Raw genomic sequence first — 23,879 nt, 5'->3', positions numbered from 1 at the left:
GTTTAGTGGACTGATTGAATCTAGGACATCATGGTAATCATGAGTTTTATGTATAATATGCAATTGATACAAGTTGCATGCTCCCGAGGAAAGGAGTTTAGTGACTTTCTGGTGTTATTTAGAAACGTAATTAGAGTGGAGTGCCAAGAAGTCAGTCACATACTAAACTATGGTTAAAGCTATGTATTCTCAATTTTATGCATGACTCTTGCTTCGTATAATCTAAACACTCCGTGTGATAAAGTAATTTTGAGGATCACTTCAAGGGAAATTACTTTACTCGTAGGAGAAATGAAGCTTAAAAAACGGAAATTTGGGGAATGACTCTTCAAAAATTTTCTGGCGGAATGCAGAATTTTCTCAAATTTATCAATTTGAAGATAGTTATAAACATCCATTTGGAGTCTGGAGATAGTAATGTGTGCACACAGTCTTCGCTTTAATTTTCTTGTTTCTTATGTTATGCAAGCAATGGATTACTCCATAAGTTAAACTTAAGAGCTAATTTTAACCATTATTCATTTCATAAAGACATAAAAAGTAAGTAATTTAAGCTATAAACGTTATTACTGGGTAAAGGCAATCCAATTTTTGGCGTTGGGAAATACCCAGTCCTCGGATATTACCACGCATACTTCAATAAACATAGTTCATTTCTTGTCAAAATAGTAATTTTCTTCTTTTTTCTTTCCTTTTCCTTCAAGGACCAGATGGAATTAAAATCTAAAATTAGTCATAACATTTATAAAATACAAGCGTAAACAACGCATTTTCCTGTATAAAAACACTGATCTTGGGACATCAGCAAATAATAAGCTTGATCATAAGCTATGATGCATTTACATCAGGAGAAAAAATAGCAAAACCAAAAACTCCTTAAATACCTATACAAGTGGAAATTTACAAAAGAGATTGATAGTAGCGTTTCATGGCGTGGTATCCTTTTCCACCATTTTGCTTGCTGCTACTTTGTCTGACTTTACAGCATAAGCCGAGGGGAACCATCCGGATTTACCCTTGCATTCTCCTTCAGACCATCCATTTGGAGTTACCTATTGTAACAAGAATCCCATTATATCCGCAATTTTAATACAATTTAACATATTTTGCTCGCTAAAAAGTTGTATCCTAGAGAAGCATCTCTTTGGTAATCGACAATAGGAAATTTATCAACAGAACAAAGCAATGCAACAACACACGGTTACAATGTCTCAAGTCATGAGCAACGGAAGATGTAAAGGATAAGAGGACATATTGTAATAATTTTGATCCACAGTCAAATCAATAATGTGCAGCCTACAGAGCGACATTTCCAAGTGTTGAAGTCCTCAGACGTACAATGTAGCTTCCCTTCTCCTTAGACTAAGGGACATGGCTTCACGAAATAAATGTATTGTTGCAACCAAACTTGCAACAGAAATTTGAGATACCTCCAACAACATATGGCGCCAATAAACCAGCTCTTGCCGCTGACACTCATATTCTAATTCTGGCCTATCACATCAATTAGTCAACCAGAGTCGACTTCATTTATGATCCTCGGGGTCATATAACTAGCACCTTTTTGTTGTTAGGTTTGTGTGTTCATGGGGGTGGAGATGGGGGGTGGGGATACAGTGGTGGTCAGGTCCATCTTGCATGCGCCTTGACTAGTCCACTTGATACCAGCTATCTCCCACTAGCGCAAAGGCAATTGTAACTCTACCCACCAAGGCTTCAGAAGATGGAACCAACAACAACATACCCAGTATAATTCCACAAGTGGGATCTGCGGAAGGTGGGGTGTACGCAGACCTTACCCCTGTCTTGTGTAAGGTAGAGAGACCGTTTCCCATAGACCCTCGGCTCGGAAATAATTTTACCTAGTGTCACCTTTTATAACCAGCACTTTTTTAGCTTATCCACACCAATCTTCAGTCAGATAGCAGGGGATCTCAGCAGGTTTATTTGGTTCAGCATATTCAAAAGTTAAAGGCGGCAACTTCAGAAGGGAAATGTCTAAGCCCCTCACTTGCTGTTGGCTATTTTAAACTAAAGGAGGGCAATAGTTAACCTACTATATAATAATATGTCCACAATCAACAGCAGTCTACCACCATATTCGATCTAAATTGGGACTTCCCTAACATTTAGAAGGATTTGATGAATCATATTGTTAGTTCCTACAATTACTACTGTTAGTACTGGCTAACTGAAAGGGACATCGACAAAGCAAGAGGCCAGTGTCCTGTAGTTTTGGATTTTGACTGATAATGGAGAGATGACAATACCTTATGTACAGTTTCGGCATCACTTGTTCTTGCAAAAAGTGAACGGTTTAATATCTACCCCCATAGTTAGAAAAGCTCTTAGGCTTATGAACATATCGTGGAGCAATAAGTATGCAAGACTTGGAACCAAATGGAAAGTTCTGAAACTGATGTTAAATACCGTCAAGGTACTCCAGAAAATGTCAACTTAAGCATCCAAAACACAAAAAATAAGACATGATAGTTATATCAAGCAGCAGTCATATAGGCAGTGTAATGTCTCTATTGCTTAATTAGAAATGAAGATATTTACCTGTCGAACTACCACATAATCGCCAGCCTCTAGACTTAGCTCACCATCTGCTTGGGCATCAAAAGAGTGTATAACCTACCGCCAAAGAATCAAGGAGATCAAAGAATATTGAGATTTTGAGAGGACAAAGGAGTATTCTGTAGAAGTAAATATGCCAACTCTTTAAAGAGTGCCTTACCTTTGCAATAAAATAGGTAGGACTTTTATCCTCAGTTTTTGGATGCTCAGTTCCATTTGCAGTTGTATCATGCAAAACTCTTTCTGAATTTGAAGACTGCGGGGATGACCCATTTAGTTGCTCTTCTTCAAGCATCTGACTCCAAGAAAAAAATGTTATATATTTCTGTGATCGCCTTGTTTATCTCATTTTGTCTCAAGGTAGAAGTTCACTATTCTATCCAGCTTAGAGAAAACTAAAAATCCTGATAGAATAGTTTTATTCTCATGATTTGGAGGAAATAAAAGGTTTGAATCTACAGACCTCAGAATGCAACTTCTCCAAAATGGCAACAACATTCTGATGATAAGATCTTTCAGCATCGACCTGCAAGCTAAAATCATTTTTAGATAAAGAGTTGTACAGATTTCAACTGGAAGTGATCCATGCAGAGAAAAAATAATGCAGACAAGAACATTAATATTATTAATAGGGAAGAAAAGTAGAAAGCAACGATATAAGTGTTCTCAAGCTAAACAAAATAGCTAAGTACGTAGGGATCTCCAATTGCTGAAGATCAGTCAAGTGGAAATCATGAAAAGGTCGTTACAACCGATATTATTTATTTTCTTAACACATTCAGAACTGAAGGGAAAATTTGATTAGGACTAGGTATCCCAGATATTTGAGTTTCATATTTATGTCATTGTGTTCTTTCATTTCAAATGACCGAAGTTAGCAAATAAAATTCCCAAACATAAATTTATCAATTTAAGGTCATTTTACTAAGCAGTTAAGGTTACCCAAAACGCATTGTGATGTCAGAACATACACGAATTGAATGTAGCAATACCATGGTAAGAAGCTTTTGGAAAGTAATCTGCTGCTGGTCCTCCTCAACAGATAACATGGCATCAGTTGCTTCTTTGCCAAGAACCAACACCGAAGATTTGAGCTCCGACAATCTTGTTTCTGCATTTTTAAGCTTTGCCAAACTTTCAGTAGAAGCATCTCTAAACTTTGATTGGCGTCTTATCACTTCAGCAGCCTAAAAAGAGCAGGGGAAGCCAATTAGAACTACCAGAATTCTTGCATGAATTGATTACGACCTCATTGAAAAGGGTGTAAAGATCGGCTGATTGTAGGGGTACATTCCTTGGTGATATAAGGGACAGATCCCTCTGTTTCCTTACTCTCTTTTTATTTTTATTTTATAAACAAGCTTTTACACCAGCCCAACCCATCAACCCAACCCAAAAAACAAAAAAAGTTGAAAGATACCTGGGCTTCAAACTCCTGGCGCATTCTGTCATAACGGTGAGTCAAATGGCGAGCATCTTCTAAAGGAGCACCATGTATTGATGCTCTTAACGGCTCACAAACCTACAGCTAAAAGGAAAAATGGTCACACACTATGCGCTCTTGGAACCAAGAAATGGCCACAACAACGAAAAGTCATTATGCCACATCTAAGACTCATCCAGAAAGAAATACTAGAATGCACAATACATATTAATACTGGAGGAAGGTTCATTAAGTTATACCATTTTACAGTTTCACCTACATCACATCTTGGGTTAAAAGCAGTAGAGATTCATACTTCAGGTATCTTGTCATTAGAGGTGTATGACTCATCAATAAAGATCACTTTAGTTCACTATATGAAATGAATTGCTAAAAGCATCTGCAAGTTTTAACCTCTCAGGAGTGAATAGATCTCTCCAAATCTAACCATAAGAACCCCAGATAAAATGCTCTCATATCAGAAAAAATTATGTGCTTGACCTACTTTAATGCATCATATGATATGTCAAGGATACCTGACTATTTGTTCCTTTTTTGTTTTGTTTAGACATCAGAAACAGATTGCTTTGCGCTTGAATTATCGTATTCTGCCAGGCACATAATGCATTCAAGTTTTTAAAAAATGATTAGACCTTGGTTCTTTTTTCTTTTTTGATAATGGATTAGACCTCGGTTCTTACTGATACATTATTCTTTTTGCATTGCACAAAGAGTGAGAAGTGCACTATTTTGGACCTTATGCATGTCTGTGTTTGTTTTATGCTGTCTAGATGGTCTCTAGAGATTCTTCCTTCTAACCTATCCATAATTATTGTATATATCTTAACATCAGAAAGCATATTGACTCCCACAACAACAGGTAGGCAACATCTTCATAAATAAAGCAAGCTTCTGATTCCCTCTGCAGCACATCACAACTCCCATTGCAAGAAAATGAGGCAAAATAGTAAAAATGGTGGGAAAAGACTGAAAAATGACCTTCTTCAATCTACACAACAATAATAACCTTTTTGAGGGAAATCATTTGGAGTGGATATGACTGTAAAGCTAAACAGGCATTGATCTAACCTGTTGTCCAAGAACTCCAAGCATAATTTCTCTTTGATCTTCCATTGCAGCATGTGAAGTACCAAATTCCACGGCAATCCTTGGCAAGGTAGACGGACCATTTTGATTCTCACACCCATATTTATAACAATTCTCGGACAACTTTCTAGCTGCAAGATCAAGCTGAAAGTTGAGACTTCCATATAATATGCTAAATAACAGAAGCAACATAAGATATACATAAGATATGGATGGAGGTCCACAGACCTATCTCCATTTGTTTTTTACTTGTTGATAAATATCCTTCTACACCCCGAACAATATCCCTCTGGAAATGCTGTTAAGCACAAAACGCAGCAAGTTAGTTTTGTGATCCTTATGCTGCTACCAAGAGGACTATCTTTAATAGAATTTTTTTAACAGGAATCAAAGGATCAGTAAAGTTATTCCACCCAATATCGGAACGGGTTAGGGTATGAACTTAAAAGCTGATAATTGAGTCGATTCCATGAGTATAAGTTCATTCAATACCGACCAAGCCAAAATAGGGTTATACGCTTCCTCATTATGAGAAGGGATCATTCGGGCCTATCTAAATAGATACTTTGTTTACGTATGGATCCCTACCTGCATTCCATTTAGGATTAAGAATGCGTATCACCGGACCTGCTTTTTACATATATATTGGGACCCTATTTCACCTCTTTGAGTTTGAGGACTTTATTAATAGACAAAAAATCATTAACAAAATTGTATTGGTGTTACCTTTGCAGCCCTTGTAGACATATATAAGTCTTGAAGCCGCTGATGAATCTCTAGCTCTGCTTCGTCAACCATCACAGATTCATGGCCCAAGTGCCCCAATTGTCTCAAAATAGCCTAAAAAAAAGTAGAATATGAGTTCTTTCATAACAGATGATAAGAACCTACATAAGATATCTTCATTGAACTATGTTTTAAAGAACTACCATTCTAGTCTGACCCAAGCATATGATCTCACAAGTCTGGGCTTTACTTGTTTAATATTGAACTTGAGTTGAGAATTTGAGTCCAGCTACTTATGCAATAACCTTGGCTCAGATTCATAGATGAGCCAAGAAAGATAGATCGCTAACAGTAACAAGCAAAAGATATTCTAGTAATACTACCTACATGTAATAAACCCATTTTTGCATAGGGTTCTTTCTACTTCATTGCTAAACCTTAGTTCAATAAAAACTGCTTCTTGTATTATTACATACATATTTTCTTTTAGTATATAATCAAGGTCACAAATTCCAACTTAAAACAGCAAACAGGAAATTTTTATCGAAATCGAGGGGCTTCAATCCATTTTTTGGGGGTCTAAGGGCCTCTTGCCCTACCAATATACCAGAGGCTTTCGGGGCTTACACCTCCCTGTTAAGTACCTAAATAAGGTTTTTCGGGTAGGAAATAAAAGGGAACTAAGGGTACCAAGCAACAGGAGGAGAAAAATAATTACTTCGCCAAATGGAAGTAAATCAAACAAGTTCCCTCGTCATTCCCCCGCCCTCTCCACTTACTTGCTCCAAAGATAACTAATTTTACTCATGCATTTCATAGAGACCATGCAATTAGTGATACTTCAACATGTTTGGCCAAAAGCATAACTCGGAAGTTTCCCGGGCGAATCACCCTTTATCGATTATAGGGTAAATCTCCATCCCCTCCAAAAGCCCTTAGCAAGGAGAGTAACAGTGGCCCATTCCTACTTCTCTTTCTTGTTGACTCAAACATCCCATCCATATAGTTGGAGATGGCGGCACTAGGTTGTATGTCCCTCCCTTGACTGGAAAATCACCGGCTTAATTTCACTACTGTCTAGTTCTAGTAGCTTGTAATTTCATTGATAGCACAAGAATGTTATTGCCTTGCTACATGGATCACACAAACGGTTCTTAGACTCGTCATCCTTATACTATCCTCACTGAGCTACTTAGGTAGTTAGGTTCCATTCTTTTCTTTTTTAAACATATACTACTATGCTACTGCCTGTTTATAGGAAAACTAAAACGCTGAAGGAAGTCCAAAATAAATTACACAAACAAAATTCTAGCAGGCTACATATAAACTTCAAAACAAAATAATCAAGCAATACAGTAACTCGGAATACGATGTAATAATAGTAATAAAAATGGAATCTTTATCCATTTAAATGAGGAACAACTAACTATAGCAGCTTGATTACCTTAATTCCCAAAATTAAAACTTTTCTCGACGACCCAAAAATAAAAATAAGAAAAAACCTTTGATAACTTATCACTTCTCGTACCAAAAATCCTCAAAAAAAAAAAAAATAGTATAACTGTATATTAATGGGAAAGTAAATAAAAAGGAAACCTGCTGTTGCTTAGCCACTTGCTCTCTCAATTTAGTAGCTTGCTTCTTTATAGCCTCCATATTAAGTCCTTCCTAGTTCTTCCGAACAAGTATGTATTCAAAATCTTGAGGCAGACCCACTAAAAAACAAGCAAAAGGAGGCAAAAGAAAGGTGTTTTACATTACATGGACTTTGGCCTTTTTCTTGGAGCTAGGAAGAGAATCTATCTTCTTTTTTGTTACAGGTAAAAGTTATGAAAAGGAACAAAACATAACAGAAGAGCAATAACCAATTAGAAAGAGAAAGTGGGGTTGGCTAGAAAGTATATAAAAAGACTATGGGACATAGGAGAAAAAGTGTCGGTTACTGTTTCTGCACAAATTTAACGCCAAAAGGAAGAACAATAGTGGAAAACAGGGGAGAGGAGAATGTTTGACAGCACTTTTCTTTTATATATACTACTTATACTCAGGCACCAAGTTTAAGAAAAGATTGAACACTTTTAAAATAAAAGGGCCCAAAATATTTGTGTAAGGATAAAATTGTAATTTTAATCTAAATTACTTTTAAATTTAGAAATTGATCATTCTTTTTGAAACGGATCAAAAAGAAAATAGATTTACATAAAACTTAAACTGAGAGAATATATTTGTTTATGTATTTGGTAAAAAGACTTGACGTTGTAAAAAATTATGCCTACTTTTTATGTAACATAAAAGATACTTTATCAATATATTTTTATCAAACACACTAATTATTTATTATTCATTTTAATAATTCTATTTAATATAACTGCTTATGTATAAAATCAGTTACTCTAAACCAATGTATAACAAAAAAATGTGGGAGAGGGTCAAATTTGATGGGTCGGGCAGCGAGTAATGGGGCGGGGCGAGTCTAATTTAAGACCACATGGACCAATAACCTTGGATGAGTGTCACATGTCCGGTCCATCAAGTTAAGGTTGTATGCGTTTCAATAGTAAAGACGGTATGAGCTTTTATGAGCCAATAGTATAACGTGAGATAAGTTTAAATAATTTCTAATAGTTGAGGGGTAATTCAGGACCTTTTCCAAATTTTTTATGTGATATTGTCTGTTTTAGGCTAAACCAGCATGTTTTTTTGTCAAAAAACTTTAACATTGTAAGAAGTTATGCTTACTTTTTTATGTCACATTTTCTATCAAAAACACTAACTATTTATTATCCGTTTTAACACTTTCATCTAGTGTAACTACTTATGTATAAAATCATTTACTCCTTTTGTTTCTGATGGATTATATTAAGTAGTGAAAGCAATTCAAGTATTAGAAACACGTGTAATTTAGATAATTAGTACATACGGGATTTTACGGGTTAACTCTTGAAGCGTGAACGAAGCTCCTTTATTACCTGAGCCTTCAGTTCTACATCAACTCAATAAAATCTCCATCATCAATACAATCACGATCCTCAAACGTTCTACGGTCTTATATTGTGTAACTCAAATAATATCTGAAAATTTTGTGTGGGTGAAATTTCCTAGGAAACATACCGTAAAATTCGGCCACTCCCTCCCCCCTCCACCTTTTAGGTCGAAAAAACCTTTTTATGACACGTATTTTAAGGGTTAAAATCCTTTTTTAAAACTTGCAGGGTTTTCTTTTCCACCAAAAAAATAATTTTTTTTCCTATTATGTATGCACAATAAAACCACAAAATTTAATTAACAAGGCTCATCTTATGGAATTAATTTGAAAATTCAAAAATTAATCTTTATTATAATAATTACAAATTATTTCACTAAAAATTCGTAATTACACTCATTAGTTCAATTTCGTATTCTTCCATAAAATCTTATTTAACTCCCATTGTTAAGATTAATATGCTAATCGATTAAATAAAAAATACTGATAATTTAATTTATTAGTAATTATTTTCTTTGAACTTTTGCTTAACTTATTTCATGTATCTGATAAAATTCAGCGGACATGTTTACAAATAAAAACTTAAGCTTTCATAAAGGTGTATCATTAATCTCAAAATCGTAACATGAATTCCATCAACTGATTATTATTTCTCCAATAGATATTATTATTGTCCAATTTACCAAGCATGTTGACCCACAATTTTTTTTTTGTCATAAATAAAATAATGAACAACATACACAGCTAATAATAATTATATCAATATTAGGAGTAAAAGTACATTTAATATACTATAAAATTATTTTATTAAGTCAATATAAAATACTTATCTTTACATGATCCGTTCAATACATACAAAATATACTAGTACAAGAAATCGAAATTTAACCATTCCCATAATCAAGATAAATTATATTTAATCTTGTGCAACAATCATTTTATCATTAGATTGTGAACTCAAACTTTATACTCATAAGAACAAATGATTTAATTTTTCGTGTATAAGCTTAGCTCTATACACTAAATCATCTAATGTATAAGCAAAACGAGTATATAGTCTATTTAAGACTTTATTAAAATTAAATAAACAATTATTCCATAATAAATACTGTATCCAAATCCACGGTAATAGTATATATCCCACGGTGCCATCGTATATGGCACTATTATTATTAAGATTTGTTACCATATTTTTTTGCAAATATTTTAGAATATTTTAAATTATGAATTATTGTAACTTATAGTATTTTTTATGTATACATTTTATTTCAAAAAAAAATTAAAAATTATACTATGTCCAGAAAAATTAGCATAAATGAAAACAAAAAGAGTATATTTATCAACTATTTTTATCAGTTAAGCCAATCAGGCTTAGCAGACTTTTCTGTATCGTGACTTTGAGGGTGTGTGCCACTTATAACATGTTTGACCAAGCTTCTTTTTGGTGAAAAGTACTTTTTTTTTTGCCAAAAGTACTTTTGGCCAAAAATTGATGTGTTTGGCCAAGCTTTTGGAAGGAAAAAAAGTGCTTTTGAGGAGAAGCAGAAGCAGTTTTAGAGAAGCAGAAAAAAGTAGTTTCTCTCTAAAAACACTTTTTTGAGAAGCATTTTTGAAAAAAATACACTTAGAAGCAGTTTTCTAAAGCTTGGCCAAACACTAATTGCTGCTCAGAAGTGCTTTTCAAACTAATTAACCAAACACAAACTGCTTCTCACCAAAAATACTTTTAAGAAAAACACTTTTGAAAAAAAATACTTCTCAAAATAAACTAATTTTTACAACTTGGCCAAACAGGCTATTAATGTTTACCTTTTAAGATTTGACATGATGACCACTCCATTTACCGTTTTGGTTATATTTTTCTATTGCTTCTTGGTGGATTGGTTTAAGGTTTTCGTTTGTATTTTTATTTGTTTTTACTCTTTTTAATCTAAGAAAAGTTGGGTGTACCAATTAAAGGATCTATTATTGGGTGCGCTATTATTGTATGATATCTTTATTTAATTTTTTATCTTTTGATCCTTTGTTAGCAAAACGATATATAGAGTAGAGGAAATTTCTACTCTCTACCTCAATATTTCCTTTTCGAATGTCTTCGGACCAGTTTGGTTATAGATTTTGTCAAAATAAATTTGGGTTTTATTTGGCAAATACATGTTTGGCCACAAATTTTGTTTATATTTTGGCAAAATCTCAAATTCCAAATTCCAAAACCAGCTCAATAGCTGGTTTTGAGCCAAAATCTTTACAAACACTAATAATATACATATTTTTCCAAAATAAATTTGGAAAATATATTTTGAAAACGTATGTCCAAATACATTTTCATCTTCAAATCAAACTTCACCCAAATCAGATTTTTCAAAACAAATTTGGAATCTACGGTCAGACACTAGCTTAATTTGATATCATTTTTCGAAAGAGTATTTTTCTCCTTTCAGACGGATTCACCACATTAGTTGCATAGCTTTTTCTTATAAGGATTATCTTTCATAATAATCTGATAATCTTTTAATGGAAAGTTGAGTGTGACCGATGATAGAATGACTAGAGTTAGAGATGAAGCGTGAATACTATGCGGGCGTTTGGACATAAGAATTTCGGGAAAAAGTAAAAAAATCTCTAAGCGAAAATGGTATTTAAAAATTAGAGTTGTGTTTGGACATAAATACAGTTTGGAATTGTTTTTAAATTTTTGTGAGTTTTTTGAGTTAAAATTTTGAAAAACAACTTTTTGGAATTTTCATATTTTTCGAAAAATTCCGAAATGCAACTTCAATTAAAATTTAAAAATTTTATGGACAAACACCGGTTCCGAAAGAAAAAGAATATTTTTTCAAAAAAGTGAAAAATTTCTTGTGGCCAAACGGCCCTATATATAATTAGAGTTGTCGTTTTCGAAAGCTAGTTAGTCATGTCGTATTAGTCATTTTTAAAAAATAAGCGTGTTTCAACATATTTAATTAGTTTAAAAAAATATTGTCTAGATCTTTCCTTACTATTCGAATTGTTAGAACATAATTAAGTGAGACATTTGTCAAAGAGAGTGAATACTTGAGAAAAATATCTTTATGATTAAAATTAATAAAAATCATCTTAAAATAATGTGATTTTTCTTAAAACGAATAATATGAACCATATAAAGTATTATTTGATCCTTATAACCTCTTATGGACAAGTTTGAACTCCAAATTCACTCAACCTATGTACTTAAACGAAATTACTTCAACCTTTAAAAGAAGCTAATCTTTTTATTGCGTCGGACTAATGTAGCACTAATAAAGTTCGAACTAAACATCTCACCAATATTTTTATATGTGTTATGAAATAAAAGCAATTTATTAAAACATGAACAAGAAATAAAAGTAATTTAGTAAAACATGAACAAGAAATAGAGATAGAGAGAAGGAAGAGATTTTCTTCTTCAATTGTGTGTATTTTCCTATCTATTACAAGGCCTTTATATAGGCATGAAAAGTGAAGAAAATATGTCATGGAATATGTCATTGAACATAGAAAATATGTCATTGAATATGTCATTAACCATTTGAGAGAAAGATCATGGAGGAAGAGTAGACATCCACCATATTTTGATTTTTATCATAACACTCCCCTTGGATGTCCATAAATAATGTGCCTCGTTAAAACCTTATTAGAAAAAAAAACCTATGGGAAAAAAAATCCTAATGAAGGAAAAAGAGTACACATATTTAGAAATACGCCTTTTGGTTGCCTCGTTAAAAACCTTACAAGGAAAACCCAATGGATAAAACCTTGTAAGGGAAAAAGAGTACAACGCGTATTAACTCCCCCTGATGAGATCATCAGTTCACATCGTTGAGCCTTTCGTATCCCAATCTTGTACACTAGTTTCTTGAAGGTTGACGCCGGTAGATATTTGGTGAACAAATCAGCCATATTATCACTTGAACGGATCCGTTGCACATTAATATCACCATTCTTTTGAAGATCATGTGTGAACAATAATTTAGGTGAAATGTGCTTTGTCCTAACTCCTTTATGAATCCTCCCTTTAATTGGGCTATGCATGTTGTATTTTCTTCATACAAAACTTTGGGTAGTTTATCACACTTCAAACCACATTTGTCTCGAATAAGATGTATAGTAGACCTCAACCATACACATTCTCGACTTGCTTCATGAATAGCAATTATCTCAGCATGATTAAAAGAAGTAGCCACGATTGATTGCTTAGTCGATCGTCAAGATATGACAGTGCCACACATGTAAACACATAACATGTTTGAGATCAAGCCTTATGTGTGTCAGATAAATACCCCACATCGACATAACTAATAAGATCAGTATTGCAATCATTGCCATAAAATAAGCCCACACCAGTAATCCCCCTTAGATAACGCAATATGTGCTTGATTTCATTCCAATTTCTCCTTGAGCAGAGCTATATCTTGTTAAGACATTAACTGAAAAAGTTATGTCATGCCTTGTAGTGTTAGCAAGATATATTAGCGTACCAATTGCATTAAGATATGGTACTTTAGGACCAAGAAGCTCTTCATTATTTTCATGAGGTCAGAGTGGATCTTTATTTATATCGAGTAATCTCACAACCATCGGGGTACTTAATGGATGTGTTTTATCCACATAGAAGCTCTTTAAAATCTTTTTAGTGTATGCTGATTGAAGGACAAAAATTTCATCTTTCATATATTCAATTTGTAGACCAAGACAAAATTTTGTCTTTCCAAGATCTTTCATTTCAAATTCTTTAAACAGTCTACTGCTTTAGGAAGCTCTTCGGGAGTTCTAATGATATTTGAATCATCAACATACATGGCGATTATAACAAATTCAAATCCATATCCTTTTATAAGGACACAAGGACAAATTGAATTATTCTTATACCCTTCTTTCAACAAGTATTCTCTCGGGCGATTATACCACATGTGCCCTGATTGTTTCAATCCGTATAAGGATTTTTGAAGCTTTATTTAATAAATTTCTTGGAAACCTTAATATGCTCCAAGACAATTTAAATCTTTCAATGATATCCACTATACGCATATCAAGTTTTTCATATATTGCCAGATTAAAACCTGAAGTGACTATATCCACTATAAGAGAACATGTCTCCATATAATCAATGTGAGGATATTTACTAATTTTCTTGTGCCACAAGTCGTCTTTATGTCTATCGACTTGAACCTTTCGCACAAGAACACATTTATACCTCAATTGACTTTATACTTTCAGGTGTTGGACTATCCGTCCAACTTCACATTTTTCAAGTGAAGTCAATTTCATTGCGTATTTTTTATTTGGCCAATCTTTTATCCGTCCAAATTTCATGATAGATTTGATCTCAAGATCCTCGTCAATATTAATCATATTGAGCGCTACATTATATTAACAATATCGTCGACAATCATTTTATGTCTGTTCCATTATTACCCAATAAAGACATAACTTATTGAGATCTCTTTATTTCATTATTTTCAGGTACCTGAGCCTCTCCCATGAGGTCTTATGAAGTGTTATGTCGTGGTGCTCTTCTAGGGCACTTGCCTCCTTATTATGACCATTTTGAATATTTGCCCCTCTCCTTCTTCAAGGAGTTTTATCTTTGGAACCGATTGGTCTGTTACACTTCATGCGTGCCATAGACTCTGTCCCTCATGGACTTTATTCTATTTGGAGCATTAGCAGCTGAAATATGACATTTAGCTTTGGGTCAGCAAATGCGTCTGGCAATAATTTGTAAATGAATTATCACTTGAACTTCAAGTTTATATTTTCTTGTACGAGGATCTATATGTATTCATAATAATTCATTTCACGTATCACTTTCTCAGCTGCCCATTTTCTCCCCCTAATGTTGGGATCACCAACACATTTTCCAACTATCTTTGGGAACTCATCTTTGTGCATTTTGGTGGCATAATTAAATCATATAGCACATCCATATTTCTATATACAAATTATTTGGTTCCTGATCCTGAACCGATTGTGATAGGGAGAAGTTTTTATAACTTGGCTAGATACGTACACGTGCTGCTGTATATTAAATAATAAATCTCATACCAAATTTTGTTTTTGGAAGTTTTGTTCTCATAACCAATGATTTAGCTATAATTGAAGGCATACAATTTCTGCTAAACCAACTTGGATTTAAACCAGTATTATTAAGATAAATCATCATAATTTATATTCTGGAATTGTGCTCTAATAATTTGAGCAAACAATCTTGCAAAAACCAAACTGCAAGTTGATAACAAATGCACATGTGACCATAAAATAGATGCATCTATTAAAATCATATAATAGTAAACGGTCCACATGGCAGGTGACTGAGCCCATATATATATATCACCTTTTATTCCTTCCAGAAATCAAAGGATTCAATCCCAACCTTTAACTGGTATATCATGAGAATAAGCAGCACAAGAGAATTCTTGAAGAATCTTCTATTCTTCAATATGTGTCAATGTAATTCTTAATTAATTTTTCGCATCATAATTGAACCGATATGGTCAACCGGTCATGCCAATTAATATTTATTTTAGTAAATCTCTAGTTTACTTGTGGCATATGATTCCAGCATCATGCTTATATTTGTGTAGTACAAATAGAAAGAAGATCGGGTAACCTTTCATATTTACCCGGTATGATTATAGAAATATGAAGATATTCAATCTTCCTTTCATTTATAGTCTCAATATGCCAATCACTTTGACTTATATATTTGAAACTCAAAAAGTTTCTTTTGAGACTTTACAATATCAATGTCATGAATAAGTTTATTCATCCGGGTAGTAACAAATTAGTTTTTCCGGAGTTCTTAACAACTTTTGTACTACAAGATCTTTTATCATACCATTCATATGGTAAATGTCTCCTTCACGGAGAAAATTATATCATAATAAATTGTCATGGTCAAAATCATCATAAGCAAAATCATTTCTTGCTTTAATTTTGCCTTTAATAACTTTTATAAGGCATGGCAAAATAATATTTGGCATATCACATGTACGCGACCAATGACATATTCATGTAACCACACAATAATATTTATTCTCTTTATTTTACTCAAACCTCCCTTAGAGGTGAGTCGTATGGTATTCATATAATCATGAATTGCATGTCTTTATTCAATGCTTTTATCACATATTGTCACATTCAACTTTAGGAATGGGTTTGCATTCTCAATGCTTATCACAAGTCACATTCTCTTCAAGGAATGGATCATAATCAGCGACGTGCTTTATTATTTTCAACCAATTTGATGGTAAGCATTGCCTTCACATTTTGAAGGACTATTTTGAGGACCCTTATTGTTCTCCTTTTATAATCATAGTGATGATTATTATTATTTTGATATTTGGAACGCCCACGTTCATTGTTCAACCAATTGTCTTCATTGAAACTTATTATGCATTGTTATCACATTCACTTCAAGAATGAAACAAATCAAGTGGGACAATTTTCATGCCTTTTTCATGAAAAATATATTATTTTTCTTTAGTCATCATTATATCATCAATATGGTACATTGAGACTCAAACCCAATGTCTTACTAATATAAAGGCATGTTAGGCCATAATAAATTGGGACTCAAACCCAACTCTTATCATTATGGAGCATCAGGACTTGATCCCGATGTCTTATTCTCAATTAATGGCATAATAGGCTAAACAATATTGAGATTCATTCTCAAGCCTTAATTTCAATCACATGCCAAAAAAAGTTATACACAACTAATTTGCAACTTAGCAAATCAAATTTGCTTTCTTAAATAAGTGTACAAATCTCAAATCAGCGTAAAGCTTTATTAATTATTTGTAGCATCTATATGAAATACAATTGTTTGTAGTCAGAATATTTCTTCTAAATTCTATTAGAGTTTAAAAGGATCATAAAATCATTGTCATAATATTTATTGAGTCTCTCTCAAAAATATTGTTGTTTTCGGGGTATACCCTACCTATTGGATTTGATTTAACGCCATGACTTTCCTTCACTCAATTCAACCAAGCAATTAGTGAATAAATTTATCAAAAGTACACCTAACACATATATAGTACTAATACATAAATTCAGCATTTATATTACCTGAAAAGTGACATTATAGGTAACAACTTACCAGTTGTAGCTTGTGCATCATTCATATAAAATACTTAAAAATGGTAAGTCAGTAGCAAGCATCAAGTAGGTCATGGATACTCAAAAATACCTCTTCTAGTAATCATACTAATCATTGTTTGCTTTCAAATGATACGATCATAAATTATGAAGTATATTTTCAAATAGCTGGTTTGTTTTCCAAATATCAAAGAAGTACTAATTAATCAACCTAGATAAAGATGTGAAGTATTTCTTGTTTTCTTCAAGATGATTTATGCTTTTAATCAGTATGACCAATTTTATTTTATTTTTTATTCCTTTTTTTTGTACTATATGCAAGTGTAAAAATCCAAAAGGAAAAAAAATATTCATCCAAGTAAAAGAAAATGTTTAAAGCGGCAGGACAGATTGAAGATAGTTAACACATAAATATGCATAGGACAATTTATATAAAATATCCTTGGTTACCATGACATGCATCATATCAACAATTAACTGCTACTATGATTTTCACATATAGAACTTCGAAAATTTTATTCCATTCATGTGATATAAAAGATGTAATATTAATATGTGCTTATGCAATACAGGTGTAGTACGAAGTTGTGTGCATATGAGATTTTAAAGGAATGACAAGTATAAGATAATCATACCTTCTTACATTTCATTACTTACCATATGTAGTTTCTCTTTACATTTAACCATGTGATGATATGTATGGCTTCTAATTGTAATCTTTCCGGATTGTAGAATTTTTTTTGTAGATATATATATATACAATTAGTTAGAGACTCGTGCTGATAACGTGTTATGAAATAAAAGCAATTTAGTAAAACATGAACAAGAAATAAAAGCAATTTAGTAAAACATGAACAAAAAATAGAGATAGAGACAAGGAAGAGATTTTCTTTTTCAATTGTGTGTATTTTCCTATCTATTACAAGGCTTTTATATAGGCATGAAAAGTGAAGAAAATATGTCATGGAATATGTCATTGAATATGTCATTAACCATTTGAGAGAAAGATCATGGAGGAAGAGTAGACATCCACCATATTTTGATTTTTATCATAACAATATGTGATTTATTTGTAAATTTTCTTAATTTTTTCACTATATTTCTCTCTTCAAATATTATCTATCCTATTCCCATTTTCGTAGAGGAAGCTTCAAGTATCAACACCGTCCATATTCTCACAAAATATTCATTTTCTTAAAAAGTTTAAAAATCGAACCGCACTCTAATAAAGTTGAGTTTGATGGTCTTTTGGTCACTTTTAGTCCTATTGAATCTCGTTGTACTAATAAAACTATGAAGAGATAAAAAGGAAACTATAAACAGACACTTTCTGTTTTGCCTATGAAGTACTAAAAAGAAAAGAAGAAAAAGAAAACGAAAGAAATCAGACGTAGTGTAGAAATAGGATGGCTAATAATATAAAGACAATTTTTCAAAAATCATTATCTTTTAGTAGTAATTAGCCATCTATAGATACCATTTGCTATATTACGGATTATAGATATCTTTTCTGTGGTTATAAGATGTATTTGATATATTTAAGCTATTGTATTCATGAATACAGTAGCAAAAATAGGCGTGAATCAGGGAAGATTATTGTATTCGACTGTATTTACGGCGTGAAATAGGGGATTACACTGTTTTTAAAACGGAAAGTGAATCAATTAACATAATAGACTCCTAATATAACTTAACAAACTCAATTATAACACACAAATTTTGTATTTTCAGTTATAAAAAAGATTCTCAACCGAAAAATACCCCCAAAACATAGCAATCTTCAGATAAATTATATAATACATCTAAATACATAAATTATATTAATTAAAAAAAATATATGAATACATTCATGGCATATAGCGAGATAGTGAATACAATGAAATACATAGAATACAGCGGGATACATTGAAATACAATGAAAAAAACAGTGAATACATGAAATACATGGAATACAACGAGATACATTGAATTACAATGAAAAAAAAAGACAATGAAATACATGAAAATACATTAAAATATATTAACAGAAAATCAAGTTGCTCAGCCCCAAACTCCGTCGTCTTTGTTCAAGAACAAACCCTAATTTCCGGCGAATCCGCCGTAGCAATGTTTGAAGGTACAACACGCGGACCTTTGAAATTTGAAGGTACAACATGCGACACCTTTTTTCATTAACTGCTACCGCGTTGACTACCTTTCCCTTCGACACTTTTAACTGCTACCTCCACAGTGACTGTCGCTGTCGTCGATGGCGGAGAACCACCAGTATCTCCGTCAATGTTCACTTTCATTTCGGAACAGAGAAGGAATACACTACTACGTGATCAACCAAAAGAGTAAGAAGAAAACTCCCTTTCCCAAATCAGTTAGTTTTGGGAAAGTTCAAAGGTTGGTTAACTCCCTTTCCCAAATCTGTCAAAGTTCAAACGTTGGTTAACTATCTTTCCCAAATCAGTTAGTTTTGGTTAGGGATTTGATTTGCTATCGCAAAACAATATTCGGTGCTAAGAATTGATCGAAATGAAAAGAAAATAGTGTGGGCGAGAGGAATTTTGAGATTGAGCATCGTGTTTTCAGGGAATGAAGGAAGAGAATAGGATGTATCAAAGTAGAGAGAGAAAAAAATAGTGTAACTGAATAACATATTTAGTGGCTTAGGGCTAGGAGGTAACCAAAATTAAATATTTTACTATAAGCCTTAAAAGGTATCTATAGAATATAATTTTTTAAATGGTATTTATTTAAAATAAATAAGATGTTAACCTTTGCTATAGGAGGTAAAAATTCCTAATATAAAAGCTGCAATTTATAAAGTATTTAAAATTTAGCCACATCAAATCAAACTTCAGACCTCCGGCTAGAGTCATAAAAGTTTGAAAATTCCCGTTCAAAGATCTGAAGTTTTGAACTATTATGCTCAACGTCAGACTCGTGATCTGAAATAATAAGTAGTCTAAATTTTTTCTCGTCTAAGCTTGCTTTAAATACATTATAAAAATTGACTATATTTTAAATACCACATCTAAAAGTGGCTAACTGGTGCTATATTTCTACAAAGAAATCCGTCCCAACTAAATGGATCACTGCAAAATCTAAGCCCAGCCCAAACTCCTTAACCGCCCACTACACCCTCTTTTATGTATTTCCCAAAATACTCCCTTTTGGTCTCAAGAAAACATAAAACAAAACCTAATACCAAAAGAGTTGTTGTTTCTCTCTCTCTCTAGACCTTGGCGGCTCATCGTTCAATGGCGGTGGAAGCGACAAACCAACCAAAACTCCGATGGGGGGAGCTAGAAGATGATGCGGAGGACTTGGATTTCCTGTTACCACCGAAGCAAATATTCGGGCCAGACGAGAATGGGGTGAAGAAAGTAGTGGAATACAAGTTTAACACTGAAGGAAACAAGGTGAAAATCACTACTACGACACGTATCCGTAAGCTCGCGAATGCTAGGCTGAGCAAAGGGGCTGTTGAGAGGCGGTCTTGGCCTAAATTTGGGGATGCAGTTCATGAGGATGTGGGTGCTCGTCTCACCATGGTTTCTACTGAGGAGATTATTCTTGAGCGCCCTAGAGCCCCCGGTATCGATCTTTTCTTCTCGTGTTTGGTTAATCTTAATTGGGATTTTTCTTTCTGTTGTGATTTGTGATTCTGTGTTTATTGTGAATTGGGCCGTTGGAATTTTTTTTTTGGGGTTATGCTGTATTTGTGCCATTATCAGGGGCAGACGGATGTAGATCATAGGTAGCTGTGGCTTGGACTCTGTATATGTGTCTAAAATCCACTAAATAAATACAAACAATGGTTTTTGAACTCAGTAAATCAAATGGGAGTGGTAGAATCCGGAACTCCAACCCATATTGTTCTAATCCTAGATCCTCCTCTGGACTTACTATCTGGTTTGTTGTGAGTTGGTTGGTATTTTTTGACTGCTGTAGCAGAGTAATTATCTGGTCAATGTGATTTTGTTGTGATAAATGAGTAGCTATCAGATCTCTGTGTATATAGAGAAAGGAAAACAAGGAATTTTTCTTGTTGTGCCTTTGTGTTTTGAATTTTATATACTAGCAAGCTATGTTGGGGATTTGAGTGAAGTTCCTTTTGGGTTTTGTTGCAGGTCAAAGGTAGTAATGATTTATTTATTATATGGAGAATTAGATAAAAGGCGTGTGGTGTTTGGGGGGGGGGACTTTGTGTTAAAAGGCTGTTAGTTGGTTTGAAATAAGAACCATCTTTTGGATGAATTTGTTCTCTTTAGTTGAATGCAATCTTTTATGATGCAGGCTTTAGTCTTAGTATGCGAAATATCTGATATCTTAGTTGAATAGGGAAAAGGATTGTTTTTTTTCTTCATATATCAGGTATCCCATTCAAGTATATGTGTTATTTGCTAAAAACATATTTAGTCAGGTTCTCGTGCTGCTTAATATATGTAGTTATGCAGTCGCATGTCACATGTATAGATTCAAGATCATTTATTATTTGCTACCCAACCGAAGTAGTGATTCAAGGAGTTGCAATTAACTGTATGCATTCGCCAAGATTTGTGTCAGCTATGGTAATGGTACTGCACCTTTGTTGAGGAAAAAGATTGGCTTTGCAGCTATATCTGCGGTCTCCTATTTGAGAAATTAGTATATTATACACCTGTGGAATGCTGCCGCCTGCCTGTGTAGCTATTTTAATGAACATTCCAACTTTGTTAAGGAAAGAGATTGTATTAATGAACCTATTTCTCCTGTAATGGTAGCCTGAGAGTTGAAGACATTAAAGTTGTACGCATATTGATTTGCATTGATGCATGTGTGACCAGTATAGTCGTAGAAACTGTTTGGTGAATTGTTCTCTCATCCGTCTTTCCGAGAGTTGTACACATTATTGACTCGCATTGATGCATGTGTGACCATTGTAGTCATGGATAACTGTTTGGTGAGTTGTACCCTCATATGTGTTTTTAATTTATGTGTGAATCTTTTCCCTTTGAGTTTGCTGTTTTTTTGGGCTGTGGTGTTATATGCTGTATATATGTGCGAGTATTGAAGGAGACACATCCCTTGCCCTGTGCTGAAGTTTTAAGTTTACCTAACTCTGTCATTGTGATTATCTAATTCTGAACAGGTTCCAAGCAAGACGAATCTAAAGCCGCTGGAGACTCTTTGGCTCAAATTGGAAAAGCAGGGGCTGTTCTTATGGTGTGTAGGACCTGTGGGAAGAAGGGTGATCATTGGACATCAAAATGCCCATTCAAGGATCTTGCTCAGCCAAGTGACACCTTCATGGATAAGCCACCGTCAGCAGAAGCGCCTGCCGCTGGAGCTGGTCCTCAAAAGGGTGCTTATGTACCTCCGAGCATGAGAGGTGGTGGTGCAGAGAGGGGAAGTGGTGGTGGCACTGAGATGAGAAGAAGAAATGAAGAGAACTCTGTTAGGGTTACTAACCTTTCTGAGGACACTCGGGAGGCTGACTTGTTGGAGCTGTTCCGTTCCTTTGGTCATGTCAGCCGAGTGTATGTTGCCATTGATCAAAAGACTGGAATGAGCAGAGGATTTGGTTTTGTCAACTTCGTCAATAGAGAAGATGCTGAGAGGGCCATAAACAAGCTGAATGGTTATGGTTATGACAATCTCATCCTTAGAGTTGAATGGGCTGCTCCTAGAACTAATTAGCTTTCTTTCCTAGGCCAATACTGTGTTGTTTAACCTTACCTTGGGAACCATAATTTTGCTCCTTTATGTTGTGTTTAAGAATGTCACTCCTGCCTCATTTATTGGAGGAACAAAAGAGAACGTTGATTCCTTGATTATTTTTTCTTCAAATTTTTCAAAACTGTGATATGGTCATTCTGTGTAGAGCTTATACATGTAGCTTTATTTAGAAGATATTAATGTGTGCCTGAATTTCAATCTAAAGTGAAATAATTATCTGGGCGTAGGCATGTGATTTTTGACCCTCTTTAAGATTTCACCCATTTTAGCCTAAAATATTTAGTTTAGGTCTAATATACTTTTTTACTTTATTTAGTTATAAAATGAAAATTACAAAAATAGGTTGTTTTAATGGTTTTTATTTTAATAATTATTTTCACTTAAGTAGGGCTAATTAATATTTTTGGTAATATTTTTATAGGGGTAGATATTTAGTTAATTGAGCTAATTTTATGCAAAACTAGTAATAAAAGCCTAAGTTTTTAGCCCATTACCTGAGCCCAATACCCTTAAAACCTTTCTTAAAAACCTAGGGACCTAATACACAAAAAGACCTAGGACTAATCAACAAAAAATATAAAATATAACCTAGTAGCTAAGGACCTAGATGGAGGATATATAGACTAACGCCTAAAAATCTAGGAGGGGACGATCAGCGCCGCAATACACAAAACAACCCCCACCCCTGACTTCATCTTCTTCAGCTGAACAATACAGAAAAAACGAAGCCTAGACCCAAGATCAAATCGGCCGTTTTCTCTTCTTCTACACAAAAACTTGAAGAGACCTAAAAAGAAAATGAGGAAGCAACCGTTGCTTCTTCTTTGACACACTGAACCAAAACCCTTTACACAACACAAATGGAAAACAACAAACAAAAACTCCAAAACAAGAACTGAAGAATGACCTTCCACACCTACACAAAGCAGCCATCGCTCGTCGCCACCCACATCGCCGGAAAATCAACAACGACCACCTCTGACCCCATTGCCGGTGAACCAAACCACACCCTTCATCTTCTCCTTCTTCAACCTAAAACAACCTCACCCCAGCTCACTATCGCCGCTGTTTCTTTCCCTTCCTCCACCCTCTACTGTCTTTGTATCGTCGGAGTCGCATCGTCGACGATGAATGAGTAGAAAACAGTCCACTGTTTCATCACCATTGTTCTCGTGTGCTTTACTTCTATGTCGGATGAGTGTAGATCTAACAAGTTCTGGATTTTGTGAC

At 33.9% G+C, this 23,879-nt stretch overlaps 2 protein-coding genes across 3 annotated transcripts; one reads left to right on the top strand and one right to left on the bottom strand.

Moving 5' to 3' along the window:
* Positions 1-713: 713 nt before the first annotated feature.
* On the bottom strand, positions 714-7,827 carry LOC104240564 (SH3 domain-containing protein 1-like). Of its 2 annotated transcripts, none has more exons than XM_070155461.1 (10): positions 7,433-7,827; positions 5,837-5,950; positions 5,339-5,408; positions 5,093-5,241; positions 4,001-4,102; positions 3,552-3,767; positions 3,044-3,106; positions 2,741-2,875; positions 2,563-2,637; positions 714-1,052 (listed from the first exon to the last, which is right to left on the bottom strand). In XM_070155461.1, the coding sequence occupies exons 1-10, from the start codon at positions 7,490-7,492 to the stop codon at positions 927-929; spliced, it is 1,110 nt and encodes a 369-aa protein (XP_070011562.1). In that variant the 5' UTR covers positions 7,493-7,827; the 3' UTR covers positions 714-926. The 2 variants fall into 2 exon arrangements, with proteins under 2 accessions (XP_070011562.1, XP_009793728.1); XM_009795426.2 differs by having other exon boundaries at positions 3,573-3,767.
* Positions 7,828-20,103: 12,276 nt separating this feature from the next.
* LOC104243706 (uncharacterized) lies at positions 20,104-22,770 on the top strand. The gene is made up of 2 exons (XM_009798946.2): positions 20,104-20,525; positions 22,063-22,770. The coding sequence occupies exons 1-2, from the start codon at positions 20,189-20,191 to the stop codon at positions 22,608-22,610; spliced, it is 885 nt and encodes a 294-aa protein (XP_009797248.1). The 5' UTR covers positions 20,104-20,188; the 3' UTR covers positions 22,611-22,770.
* Positions 22,771-23,879: the final 1,109 nt, after the last annotated feature.

The sequence above is a fragment of the Nicotiana sylvestris genome, chromosome 8 (genome assembly GCF_000393655.2).
Source record: "Nicotiana sylvestris chromosome 8, ASM39365v2, whole genome shotgun sequence".
In the NCBI taxonomy this organism is placed as follows: Eukaryota; Viridiplantae; Streptophyta; class Magnoliopsida; order Solanales; family Solanaceae; genus Nicotiana; species Nicotiana sylvestris.
Note: the sequence above shows the minus strand (reverse complement) of the source record. Positions and strands in the feature narration are given on the sequence as shown.

Bases quoted from the DNA above. Each gene is read 5' to 3' on its own strand.
- LOC104240564 (XM_070155461.1), bottom strand. From the start codon at position 7,492: ATGGAGGCTATAAAGAAGCAAGCTACTAAATTGAGAGAGCAAGTGGCT. The intron at 5,409-5,836 runs GTAACACCAATA...TGTGCTTAACAG, and splicing joins TGTCTACAAGGGCTGCAAAG to CATTTCCAGAGGGATATTGT. The intron at 3,107-3,551 runs GTATGTTCTGAC...TTTAGCTTGCAG, and splicing joins TATTGCTACATTCAATTCGT to GTCGATGCTGAAAGATCTTA.
- LOC104243706 (XM_009798946.2), top strand. From the start codon at position 20,189: ATGGCGGTGGAAGCGACAAACCAACCAAAACTCCGATGGGGGGAGCTA. The intron at 20,526-22,062 runs GTATCGATCTTT...AATTCTGAACAG, and splicing joins TGAGCGCCCTAGAGCCCCCG to GTTCCAAGCAAGACGAATCT.